The sequence below is a fragment of the Pseudophryne corroboree genome, chromosome 1, assembly GCF_028390025.1.
Source record: "Pseudophryne corroboree isolate aPseCor3 chromosome 1, aPseCor3.hap2, whole genome shotgun sequence".
NCBI lineage: Eukaryota > Metazoa > Chordata > Amphibia > Anura > Myobatrachidae > Pseudophryne > Pseudophryne corroboree.
Window position 1 is genome coordinate 361,521,181 of NC_086444.1, and position 13,042 is coordinate 361,534,222.

The following is a 13,042-nucleotide window of genomic DNA, read 5'->3' on the forward strand; positions in this document are numbered from 1 at the left end:
CCTAAATGGGAAAACTCCCACTGGTGTATATCCCACCCCCACAGCCCACACTACACTTACAGCATATACAGTGTGAGCACTTACTGTCGACACTTCAGATGAACGTACTGAGTTACCCTACACTAACCTCACACTACAAATCAAAAATACATTTCTTTACTGAACCAGTGTATAACAGTATGCCTAACATTACATAAAAACACCACATTTGAGCGCAGTAAAGTTACTGTAACTGGTGCAGAGATGTAGTAGAATAATTACCTGTGGCTGGTGAGAGGGTGAATACATTATACATTTATCCTACCCAAGTGCTTGACATAGAAGTAGTTAATAAGAAGTCTTGTGTATCTCTTACTCTACACACTATATAAGATGCACACTTACCACAAAAGTACATGAAACCACAAGTTATATAACATTTATTTACAGACGTTTTAATATATCTTTTATATACTGCAGCTCCCTGCTTGGGACATATCTGTGCAGGGCTTTCTCAAAGTCCGGATGAGATCTCAGGTAGTGAAGCATCTTTCTGCCATAGAACCTGCAACAGAGAAACATGTGTGTAACTATGCAATCTGCCATACTGAGACCAGGTATATGACCTGAACATAAGCACACAGAGGCATCGGCCTGGGCAGGGGCATCTCTAGAGAGGAGGGACCTGTGTCCAGACTCCGTGTGTGGGCCCCCTCCTCTCCCGTAGCCGTCGCGCCGCTGCTAGTGCTCTGAGTGCTGTAGACTCTGGCACTGTGCCAGAGTCTCTAGTGGTCAGTGCACTAGCAGCGGCGCGATGGCTACAGGAGAGGAGGGGGCCCACACACGGTCAGCGATGGACTCCTGAAAGGTAAGTATAGGAGAAATGGGTGCAGTGTGTGCAGTGTAGGCGCCCCCGGGAATCAGGGGCCTGTGTGCACCGCACACACTGCACCCATTACAGAAACGCCACACTGCCCTCTAATACAGTAGGGAGCGCGGATAATTATAACCAGGGGCATCACTAGTCTTGGTGACACCCGTTGCTGGTGAAATACTCCATGTGTGTGCGTGTTGCTAACAAGGGAGTGTGGCTTTGTGGGAAGGGGGCGGGTTCTCACACCCTGACCCCTGCTTTTGTTCCTTCAGGGGCCCCGGAGATGCTGGTCTGCCCTTGGAGGCTGTCTGTCTGCAGTGCCGGCTCCTACACTGACAGAAGCCGAGTACTGCACATAATGTCACACTGCAGCATCCGGCTCCTGTCGCTGAAGAGGACCCGGCATTTTGGTGTCACCCTTTGGCAGGTGACACCTGGGAGTGGGCGCACTCATGTAGTGATACCACTGATTATAACTGTAAAATCTCTGAGGAGCCCCATCACCTATTTCCCTATACGGGAGCACAGCAGACTACTAACCTGGTGTCCTGAGAGCTATCCTGGACACACCGTGCTATTGCGGGGATAGCTCTTGCAGTGATGGCCCCTTGCCCACATAGAACGCGCCTCTGTCCCAGTCTCTCCACCAGATGACACATGTGTTTGGCTGCACAACTCCTGATGGCAGCGTTCAAATGGCTACAGATGAAACATGAATGGATATCAGCACCAGCACGACAAGTGTCCGAGTACTAACTATAGAACACAAACGGCTAATTGTACATAATATAATCCAGACGTAGATTATATAGTGATAATCTCACCACCGTGTGACCTTACCTTAGTCCTCCATTTATAAGGGACGTGAGAGCTCGTATTGGTGTCACATTCTCCACCGCGGCCTGTAGCGTTTTGTCCACCTCCTCCCGTATGAAGAAGTTGGAGTCTCCCGCCCTGGATAGGAGGACAAGTGCGCAACGCTCCACTTCTCTGTCCATGTTCTTCCCCTGGTGTACAAAGCATGGCAGCTAAACACCCAATAGCTGCTCGGGAGACTTTGGAGGACAAGTTCTTCACCTGCAATGTATAAATAGAGGTTTTACTACAGAATGTGCAAACAGAAAGTTAGGGGAAAATAACCCCGGCTTTCAGCATCCATCCTTCATATGTGATAAGAGAGATATTATATAAGACACACAAGGAAACCCAGTAAAGAGGTCATTCTTCTGCTCTCCAGATGCCACATTAGGCCAATTGCTGTTAACAAGAGCAAATTAATTTCGAACCAACATTTTACCATCTTGAACTTATCTCTTCTTGTTTTGGCTAAATGTATCAAAGGCCTCAAAGGCTATGTGTCAGTAAGTAAGACTTCCCCATATTTGCTGCAATCACTGTACAGGACCATGTTAGACACCTATATCTCAGGGACCGTATGCAGAGTTCATGTTACACTGTAACGTGTAAGTGACAGGACTAGGCAGCGGGTTAGACAGCAGGAGGGGAGTGGGGAGGGTTAGGCTGTGGGATGGATCTTATACTCCATACTCCCTTTTATGCCACCTATCTCCTGGTTTTCTATAACTGTCCTATATTGTCTTGTACTGTAAGTGTTGTTTTCTTGTTTGCTCATTTGATTATGTACTGTGTAATGGGAGCTGCGGACCCCTTGTGGTGCCATACAAATAACGGATAATAATAATAATAATAATAATAATAATAGTGGAAGGGTTTGGGTTAGGCTGCTGGAGAGGGAGGTCAGGGCTAGGCTGCATGGGGGTGTGTTAGATTGCGGGATGGGGAGGTTAGGGTTAGGCTGCTGGAAGGGAGAATTAGGGTTAGGCTATGGGGACAGTAAAGATTAGGGTTACATTCTTTCCAAGGCACTGTCGGGATATACACTGTTGGGATGCCGGTGTCAGTATTATGACCGCCGGCGTCCTGAATGCCGGCATCCCGTATCACACCCTAAGTGACTATTAGTAACTGTGCTCCGCACATGTGACTATTAGTAACTGTGCTCCGTACATGTGACTATTAGTAACTGTGCTCCGTACATGTGACTATTAGTAACTGTGCTCCGTACATGTGACTATTAGTAACTGTGCTCCGTACATGTGACTATTAGTAACTGTGCTCCGTACATGTGACTATTAGTAACTGTGCTCCGTACATGTGACTATTAGTAACTGTGCTCCGTACATGTGACTATTAGTAACTGTGCTCCGTACATGTGACTATTAGTAACTGTGCTCCGTACATGTGACTATTAGTAACTGTGCTCCGTACATGTGACTATTAGTAACTGTGCTCCGTACATGTGACTATTAGTAACTGTGCTCCGTACATGTGACTATTAGTAACTGTGCTCCATACATGTGACTATTAGTAACCTTGCTCCGTACATGTGACTATTAGTAACTGTGCTCCGTACATGTGACTATTAGTAACTGTGCTCCGTACATGTGACTATTAGTAACTGTGCTCCGTACATGTGACTATTAGTAACCTTGCTCCGTACATGTGACTATTAGTAACTGTGCTCCGTACATGTGACTATTAGTAACTGTGCTCCGTACATGTGACTATTAGTAACTGTGCTCCGTACATGTGACTATTAGTAACTGTGCTCCGTACATGTGACTATTAGTAACTGTGCTCCGTACATGTGACTATTAGTAACTGTGCTCCGTACATGTGACTATTAGTAACTGTGCTCCGTACATGTGACTATTAGTAACCTTGCTCCGTACATGTGACTATTAGTAACTGTGCTCCATACATGTGACTATTAGTAACTGTGCTCCGTACATGTGACTATTAGTAACTGTGCTCCGTACATGTGACTATTAGTAACTGTGCTCCGTACATGTGACTATTAGTAACTGTGCTCCGTACATGTGACTATTAGTAACTGTGCTCCGTACATGTGACTATTAGTAACTGTGCTCCGTACATGTGACTATTAGTAACTGTGCTCCGTACATGTGACTATTAGTAACTGTGCTCCGTACATGTGACTATTAGTAACTGTGCTCCGTACATGTGACTATTAGTAACTGTGCTCCGTACATGTGACTATTAGTAACTGTGCTCCGTACATGTGACTATTAGTAACTATGCTCCGTACATGTAAATGTGCCAACATCCCTCTTCCACATTTACTGTAACACAAACATAGGTGGTTGGGGAACACAAGAGACCAATGCGGAGATTAACACAAGTGCTCACACAAAACAAATAATTCTTCTAGCAGCCTGGTATTGTGAGGGGAGTGATCTGGAACATGAATTGTCCCTTATGCAGCTGATTTCCTATGTCAGGTCCAGCAACATGGAAGAGACCAGCCCACTATGTTGCTACTGATATTGAGCAATACAGAATCACATAAAAAGGCAATGCACTAATTCCTTCAACTGTGAAAATCAATGTTGCACTATGCTTGCAACTCATCTACCCATATGGAGAATGCAATCATACCTACCCAATGTATAACCAGGCATCTTACGTGGGGTGGGACAGGTAGAGATGACATGTGCTTGGCCAGCCTGAGGGTAATAGATGGGGGCCCAGCTGACCCAGGTGGGGGAGGGATACCATTTGTCAGCACATTAGGCTAAATACATATTATTCAGATTGAGGTATGGCCACGCCCCCTCAGAAACAGGACGTGCTGGACGTAACCTCCCTCCCACACTGTAAGATGGGGATTTAAAAGAGAAAAGCTGGTTCCTTTCTGTCACCTTTAAACCGTACAATATGCAAGTTTATGGCAACTCTCGGTATCAGGATTTATCATGATAGACTGCATTGTTTTGCCTTTTTTGCCCTATGAAGTATCTCTATAAACTAAATCTTATTCTGGCGGATTTAGCGGGGGGCGATTAGGGCGAACGCCCCCCCCTACATATACCGGCAGCGGGGTGGAGGCCGGGTCCCGCCGCGGTATTGGGAACGGGTTGGAGAGCGGTGCAGCGCGGCGGGGCACGAGGAGAGAGAGGAGCGTCCTGACGCGCGTACAGCGGCCTCTGTTCTGAGCACGCCTCCTCCTCCCTGTACGCGCTCAGGACGCTCTCTCTCTGTCTTTGTCCCCCGCCGTGCTGCACCGCTCTCCACCCGTTCCCAATATCCTGGCGGGACCCGGCCTCCATCTATGAGTAGGTGTGTGTGTCTGTGTGTCTGTGTGTGTGTGTGTGTGTGTGTGTGTGTGTGTGTGTCTGTGTGTCTGTGTGTGTGTCCCTGTGTGTGTCCCATTTCTCCCCCCCCCCTCTCTTCTCCCTGCATTATGTCCCTGCATTATTTTGCCTCATTCAGTGTGCTGTAATGTGCACTTCGCCTCATTCGGCTCATTCAGTGTGCTATAACGTGAATTTTGGCTCATACAGTGTGCTATAATGTGAATTTTGCCTCATTCTGCGTGCTATAATGTGAATTTCGCATCATTCGGCTCAGTGTGCTATAACGTGAATTTTGGCTCATACAGTGTGCTATAATGTGAATTTTGCCTCATTCTGCATGCTATAATGTGAATTTCGCATCATTCGGCTCATTCAGTGTGCTATAACGTGAATTTTGGCTCATTCAGTGTGCTATAACGTGAATTTTGGCTCATACAGTGTGCTATAATGTGAAGTTTGCCTCATTCTGCGTGCTATAATGTGAATTTCGGCTCATTCTGCGTGCTATAATGTGAATTTCGGCTCGTTCTGCGTGCTATAATGTGAATTTTGGCTCATTCTGTGTGCTATAATGTGAATTTCGGCTCATTCAGTGTGCTATAATGTGAATTTCAGCTCATACAGTGTGCTATAATGTGAATTTCGGCTCATTCAGTGTCCTATAATGTGAATTTCGGATCATTCACTGTGCTACAATGTGAATTTCGGCTCATTCAGTGTGCTACAATGTGAATTTCGGCTCATTCAGTGTGCTACAATGTGAATTTCGGCTCATTCAGTGTGCTACAATGTTAATTTCAGCTCATACAGTGTGCTACGATGTGAATGTCGGCTCATTCTGTGTGCTATAATGTGAATTTCAGCTCATACAGTGCTACGATGTGAATTTCGGCTCATTCAGTGTGCTATAATGTGAATGTCGGCTCATTCAGTGTGCTACAATGTGAATTTCGGCTCATTCTGTGTGCTGTAGAAACAGAATTTGTCCGCAGATAAGAACCACTTGGCCCATCTAGTCTGCCCCCTTTTTTTTTTTACATTATTTTTCTCTCTAACCTTATCTGATCCTTATTTCTTTGTAAGAATATCCTTATGTCTATCCCATGCATGTTTAAATTGCCCGACTGTCTTAGCCTCTACCACCTCTGATGGAAGGAATGGCGATTTGGCAGTCTGTATCACCAGTGCGCAGGGTTCTCTCCACTAACTGGCAACATTTTATTAGTAATGGCAACAATAGGAAATTTTAGAAGCGAACGGAAAGGGCATTACTAATTGGGACGGGCTATGATTAGGGGGAGGAGTCATAATTCTTAAACCGCCCCCCCCTAAAAGTTAAGTCTAGATCTGCCACTGATTCAGGGAGAAGATCTAGGAGAGCGACGGACAATGAGACCCAGCACTACGTAATGTACTTGTGTTACAGTTACTCCTCACAAGCAGTAAGGACACCACACAGTTGTCAGCCCTCTAAATAGATGGAAAATATCTTTACCTCTATGGTCAGCCCAACGATGAGGGCATGAAGACTCTCCAGGACGACTGAGGGATGGGATGCGGACAGGGACCGCACCATGTTGATGCCCTCAATCTTTTTCTCCCTGAAAACATTAAAACAGCGGATCCTAAGAAGGCTTGGTCAGCACATCATCACTCTATCTCTATATACACACATATACTGTAGACTTATCTATATATTAGCAGTTGCGCCCATCGAGATTTATTCTCCGAATATTCCCTGCTGGGGACCGGAGATGAGAGTCCCTGTTCTAGATGACTATGGATGGATTTACTTACTGTTCATTGCAGGGCTGTTTCTAGCCAATTTGGCTCCCAGTGCGAGATTTAAAAATGCACCCCCCCATGACAAAAAAATGTGCCCCCCCCTACACACACACCTAGATAAAAAAAACTTGTGCGCGCACCCAGCAAGGGGGCGTGGCCTCATCTAAATGGGTGTGGCATCATTTAAATGGGCATGGCCTCGTCTGAAAAGACTACCTCATAATCCAGTTTTTGACCCTGCTCCAACAGATCACGACCACCACAGGAAAAAAAAATTCTACCATATTAAGCCCCACACAGTAATGCCCCCTGCACCATATTATGCCACACACCGCAATGCCCTTGATACATTAAATCCCCACACTACGGCAGGCAAGAGTCCCATTTCACACATTACGGCAGGTGTCCCCATTTTACACATTGAGAGAAAGAGAGAGAGAGAATACTTACAGAGGCGATTACCGCTCTTCGGCCCGCCTCACCAGTCGCTCCTCGTGCCGGCCTTTCCCTCTTCCTAACTTGGATCCCCCTCTGTACTCCGCTCGGGCGGGGGGGGGGGAGTTTTGCGGAGTGACGGGGTTGCGTCGTGACGTAATGACACAAACGCGTCATTCCGTGAAACTCCCTGCTCGCCTGCCCCAAGAAACGGCCCTGGTTCATTGCAACGGATTCATGTAAATTATTTCATAGTAACTCTGCTTATTTTTATTTATAGTTGACTAATGTTTAGATGTCATTGAGGCCAGTGCACAGCACGAAATGACATACTGTAGGTTGGTATGGCAGCACACATTGTCTATTAGACATTTTTCCATACATCATATAAAGATCTATAAATGTCTGTATAGAAATATTGCGCCAACGCTAATTTATTATCACAGACCGGGGGCAGATTTAACAATTAAAAAATGGTGCTCCAGCCAATCAGCTCCTAACGGTCAGTTTTCAATCACAGGACAGGAGCAGATTGGTTGGAGCACCATGTAAGATTAGTTACGAGTGACAACTAGAATATCACTCATTGTTAAACCCAAGTATGAGGCTAGCATAAGATAAAGGTGACAACACACAGCACTGACCCTCCCCTGTCCCTCACTTACCAGTCATTGTTACACAGTAAATTTAGTGCATCACCAAGAGACGGGACCAAACTGGGCAGCTGTCTTGGCACAGATGGGCGAGTGGCCTCTGGGCAGTGACTAGTGGACCGGCGGACTTTGCTGGAGCGTTGTGGTGCTGAGGACAATACATACAGGTGTTATACACGTCAGACACTGCAGGGTCACCAGCAGCAGTTACATGAATATTACACAAGGATCACTGATAGCAGCCTCAGCTCATGGACTAGTTACACTTAGCTGTAGGAAAGATGGGCTGTGCTGTCAGACCTCACACAAGGCCTCTCCCTCACACACCTGGTGCAGGTGCTTATTAGAAGACTATGTAATACTACCACAGTCATTATGCAGAGAATTGCAGATGTCAGATCACAAAGCTCTGGGACTCAGTGACATGTTTGCAGGTGTACAGGTAGGTAAAGTTGCAATACTTGGCTCACAACAGGGACATCCAAGGGGCAAGTGTGGAGGGCATGTCATCATGGCCCCAAGGCCACCTACATCACAGGGGATGTGGCCTAATGTCTGCATCTACTAGGCTGTCTGGCGGCAGCAGGGTCATAAGGAGAGGTGTGCAACCAGTGGCACCACCCAGGGACTGTAGGGGCGATAGGGCACCATTTCTGCCCCAGTGGCACCCTTTTCCAAGCTTGTGGGCTGCCTAGAATGGTAACTTGCAGTGGAACTGGTCAGGGCGTACATGGGACACGCGCCCAGCAGCCAGCTAGGTGTTCCTGATCCAGCCTCTTCTTTGTGACTTCATGATGTTCTGGGGGCGGGGGTTAGACTAAATACACATATACTAAACTGGAACCATTCTTCCACTGTCCCTATCATTACCGAATATGTTCTCCTCACTAAGTGCCAATGGTGACACTGAAACATTGCAGTGTTCAAAAAACAATGAACAATTGGGAATTCTGCAGGCGGAGATGCCGGGAGAATATAATATTTGGTGCGCATAGCTCTGTCATAGTAAGGGACATTGACATTCTGCTAGTCCATCTAGTTCGATGTAGACAATTTAAACAAACACCTTATTGGCTGGTATGGATCACAGCAAGAACCACAGTTAGATTAGAAATGTATGTTAATGGCTGGAGTGGATCACCCTTGGAATAAGTCTCAGCATAAAATACTATAGAGCGTTTTCTGATTACAAAGCGACAGAGGCTGAAATGTTACAAAAACTTACGGTGTTTGGCCGCCTTAGTCTTTGGAGGCGCAGGTTTGATACACTCCATCTCCATCTGTCCTGATGGTCTTATTCGTACTGGATTATATATCTCTGCAGATGTAAAATGTACAGTAAATTGAGGACCTCTCTTATTCGCTGACATACGCAGATGTATTTTACATAGAATATATATATATATATATATATATATATATATATAGACACACATTCAAATGAATTGTAAAGGATCCCGAAAGAGATGTCCCTGGGGCAGGTGTGGAGGGCGGGATTCTACCACTCCCTCGATGCTGGCTTCCACATCTCTGCAGACCCAAGTTCTCTGACAGCCTCCATAAACTCCATTTGTCTTAATAAATAATATTTGGCTGCTAGCACATAGATGAGACCCACGGCCCCGGCAGCACTAGTCTATATGAATGGTGTCCGCAGACAGAAGAATAAAATTGTATTTACCAGACAATTTAGGCAGTTGGATGTTATAACAGGCCGAATTCCGGCCTTCAGCATCTGGACATCTTCCATAATGTATACGGGGAACCTCAGGAATTGCGGGCAGCTGCAAGCAGATACATACAGGATCCAGCATAAGTAACACAGAACATACATTATTATACATACTGTGTAACAGAGTGGATGACGTGAGGAAAAGCTCAATATGACAGCAGGAGATGGTTTGTAATGATACACTTATATTAGAGACATATACAAACTATCCTTTAAAATGAAAACATGCACAGGCCACAGACATAGGGTTTCTGTGATGAATAAATAAAACCAACATGGGATAAACATGAAACCATCACCACTCACCTGGACATAGGTCCGAGTGCCTGGAAAGACATCAGCTGCCTCTCCTGGAAGTTCCCAGGGAAATGTATATTTTCCCCTCGCAGCACTCAACATCCTGTGAACATTCGGCTTAATTGGGGGAAACATCTCTGGAGCACAGTCACACACTCCTTACTCCTCAGCGCAATGACTAGCAATGGCTGCTGCAGTGACAGCTGGCCAACTGCCACTGTGATTTCAAATTGCTGTGACATTCTGGTCATTGGCTGCATGCGCCATGTTGTGCCCAGGCATGTTCTCAGCACTACATATCATATGGGGGCAGATTGGGAACTAGTGTAGCCCTTGACAACATTTTTAAAAGTGGCCTCATGTTGTAAGCAACAGGGGCTGCGATAGCTTATAATTAGAATATCCCCCTAATCTCCCAACAAGGTTATAGCCCACTTTCATTACACAACGGAGGCCTTCAGTGTCCCATACTCTACCTCAGCTGCCTCTCCTGTTATCGTATGGTACAAATTAGTAATGTAGGGGGAACTCTCAATGGTAAATCCACCAAATAGAAGCCCTGACCCCTCACTCATTCATCATATTGCATTTTCATACATTGAAGCAGTTACAATGGCTTTTAAGATTTGGATCCAAGTACAGCATTGTATTGGGTATAAGCATCTCATACTTTAGCACAGTTATTATTATGGGCCTGTTCCTCCCCTGTATCCACCTTTTCCAAAGGGATTGGGAATGGAATCCCAGCGGTCGTCATCCCGGAGGTCAGAATACCGACCCCGGGATCCCGGCCACCAGAATGCAGGCAGCGGGGCGAGCGCTAGAAAGCCCTTGTGGGCTCGCCACAGGTTCTATTCCCAATCTATGGGTGTCGTGGACACCCACTAGTGGGAATAGCCTTGGTGCGGCTGTCGGCATTCTTGGTGGTCGGGATCCTGGCATCTTTATTCTGACCAACTGGATCCCGACCGCTGGGATACTAACTACATATCTTCCAGAGTTACTGTACTTCTTCCCTTTTTTTTCTTTTCTGTGGTCCCAAACTTTGAAAAAATGTTTTTAATAAAAATATTGATTATTACAATGAATATAGCCTGTTTTATGGCTGAATATATACTGAGCTAAATAAGAAAAATCTGGAAAAATACTAATTAGCCGATACACAGATTTTAAAAATAATGAGGTACTGTAAATACTAATTTCCAATTACCACGTTAAGTGTAACAAGTGAGTTGTGGATTCCATTATTATCTGGAGTCTACAGGTGTTTCCCACATGGGGATGACATGCGCATCTGAACCCATTATAAGCCAATTATTCCATCTGGAAGGAAAAGTTGGGGGTTTGGCAGTGTTTTCCCTATAACTGAGATTTTCTAGTAGGAGAAGGGCGCCAGTGCCATGTAGTGGTTGAAGTGTAAAACACATGGCGGATGAATAAATTGCCTTATAATTCGCATTATTATATAATTGAACATCATAAATAAGAGAGATCACCAGTTCAGGAATTACAATCCAACTTTACAATAGCTTAAATGAAAAAAAACAAAAAACCCTAAAAGCAGCACAATGAAGAGCCCCAGCGGCACTTTAATCAAACATTCGTATTACCCACTAGCATTGATTTTAAGGGGATGAACTACAGAACAGTTAAAATGACTGCATTCCTCCAGTACCCACAAGAATCCAATGTGTTACTAATGAGTACTAATGACATACTTGCCTACCCGACCCTCTCCATGAGGGAGAAAATGCTCTGTTCCTGGACTTTCCTGGTAATGTATGATTGCCATCACCTGTGGTGAGCTAGTTGATTGATAAGAAAGGTGTTTCACCACAGGTGATGGCAATCATACATTACCAGGAAAGTCCAGGAACAGAGCATTTTCTCCCTCATGGAGAGGGTCGGGTAGACAAGTATGACTAATGACAAGCATTCATTATTTGACTTCAGTAACAAGAAACCTTCCTGACACCATGTCAGCTGCAGAAACTATCCAACATAATGAGTTCCAGAGCACTGCAACAACGCAAAACACAGACTTCTACCTGGGTTTCTAAAGGAACAAATAAACAAGTTACAATTGAATTTATTTTCATATAACACACGTCCGCTGGACATAACTGCAGTGCCTAAGCTGTGTGAGTTACTAATTGCTGTGGGTAGGTACTCTTTGCTTGTTTTCTTTTATACTCAAACTTGTCCAGTGTGCATACCTCCCAACATGACTCTCTCCAGGGGGGACACAATGCTCTGTTCCTGGACTTCCCTCTAAATGTGTGATTGCCTTCACCTGTGTTGAACAGGTGAATGGATAAGAAAGGTGTTTCACCACAGGTGATGTCAATCATGAATTAAGAGGAAAGTCCAGGAGCAGAGCATTCTGTCCCTCTTGGAGAGGGTCATGTTGGGAGGCATGCAGTGTGTGTGGGCTATCGATGAGCAGTGAGCGCTGATGGGTGCTCCCGCATCATCGCTAGCTGCTGCCATCCGTCGGGACGTCCGTACGTCTCCTACTGTGGAAAGTGCTTCACCCCTCCTTCCCGTCCCGCGTGAACATAGCTGCCACAGGGAAAATAGCTCAGTGTATATGCAGTGAGCTATTTTCCTGCCAGCGATGTCCACGATAATCACTGTGCATACATGCTGGGCAAAAACGCCCAGTGTGTATGCACCTTTAGTTGTGGCATGGCTTAACCATTCCAGAGGCCTACCACCCACAGTGGTATGATCCTAGTATACCTTTCTGGTCATTAATTAAAACAAGACAGCACAGATGTCTCGGGGGGAGCACAGATGGTGTAGTGGTTAGCATTAGTGCCTCTCAGCACTGAGGTCATGGGTTTGATTCCACCATGGCTCAATATGTGTGGAGTTTGTATGTTCTCCCCGTACTTGTGTGGGTTTCCTCAGGGTACTCCGGATTTCTTCCCACACTCCAATAATATACTGGTAGGTTAATTGGCTCCCAACAAAATTAACCCTAGCGTGTATGTGTGCGAGTGCATGTGGTAGGGAATATAGATTGTAAGCTCCACTGGGCAGGGACTGATGTGAGTGGGCAAATATTCTCTGTAAAGCTCTGTGGAATATGTGTGCGCTATATAAA

The 13,042-nt window shown here is 45.5% G+C and overlaps 1 protein-coding gene across 1 annotated transcript; it reads right to left on the reverse strand.

Moving 5' to 3' along the window:
* Positions 1-406: 406 nt before the first annotated feature.
* On the reverse strand, positions 407-10,176 carry LOC135070480 (uncharacterized). The gene is made up of 8 exons (XM_063964772.1): positions 9,943-10,176; positions 9,586-9,688; positions 9,130-9,222; positions 7,917-8,052; positions 6,527-6,632; positions 1,694-1,930; positions 1,394-1,552; positions 407-544 (listed from the first exon to the last, which is right to left on the reverse strand). Exons 1-7 carry the CDS (start codon positions 10,066-10,068, stop codon positions 1,409-1,411), a joined length of 945 nt encoding a protein of 314 aa, XP_063820842.1. The 5' UTR covers positions 10,069-10,176; the 3' UTR covers positions 407-544; positions 1,394-1,408.
* Positions 10,177-13,042: the final 2,866 nt, after the last annotated feature.

Excerpts from the sequence above, each read along its gene's own strand:
- LOC135070480 (XM_063964772.1), bottom strand. The coding sequence starts at position 10,068 with ATGTTTCCCCCAATTAAGCCGAATGTTCACAGGATGTTGAGTGCTGCG. Across the intron at positions 9,223-9,585 it reads CCAACTGCCTAAATTGTCTG|AGATATATAATCCAGTACGA; the intron begins GTAAATACAATT and ends TTACATCTGCAG. Across the intron at positions 1,931-6,526 it reads TCGTTGGGCTGACCATAGAG|GTGAAGAACTTGTCCTCCAA; the intron begins GTAAAGATATTT and ends TATACATTGCAG.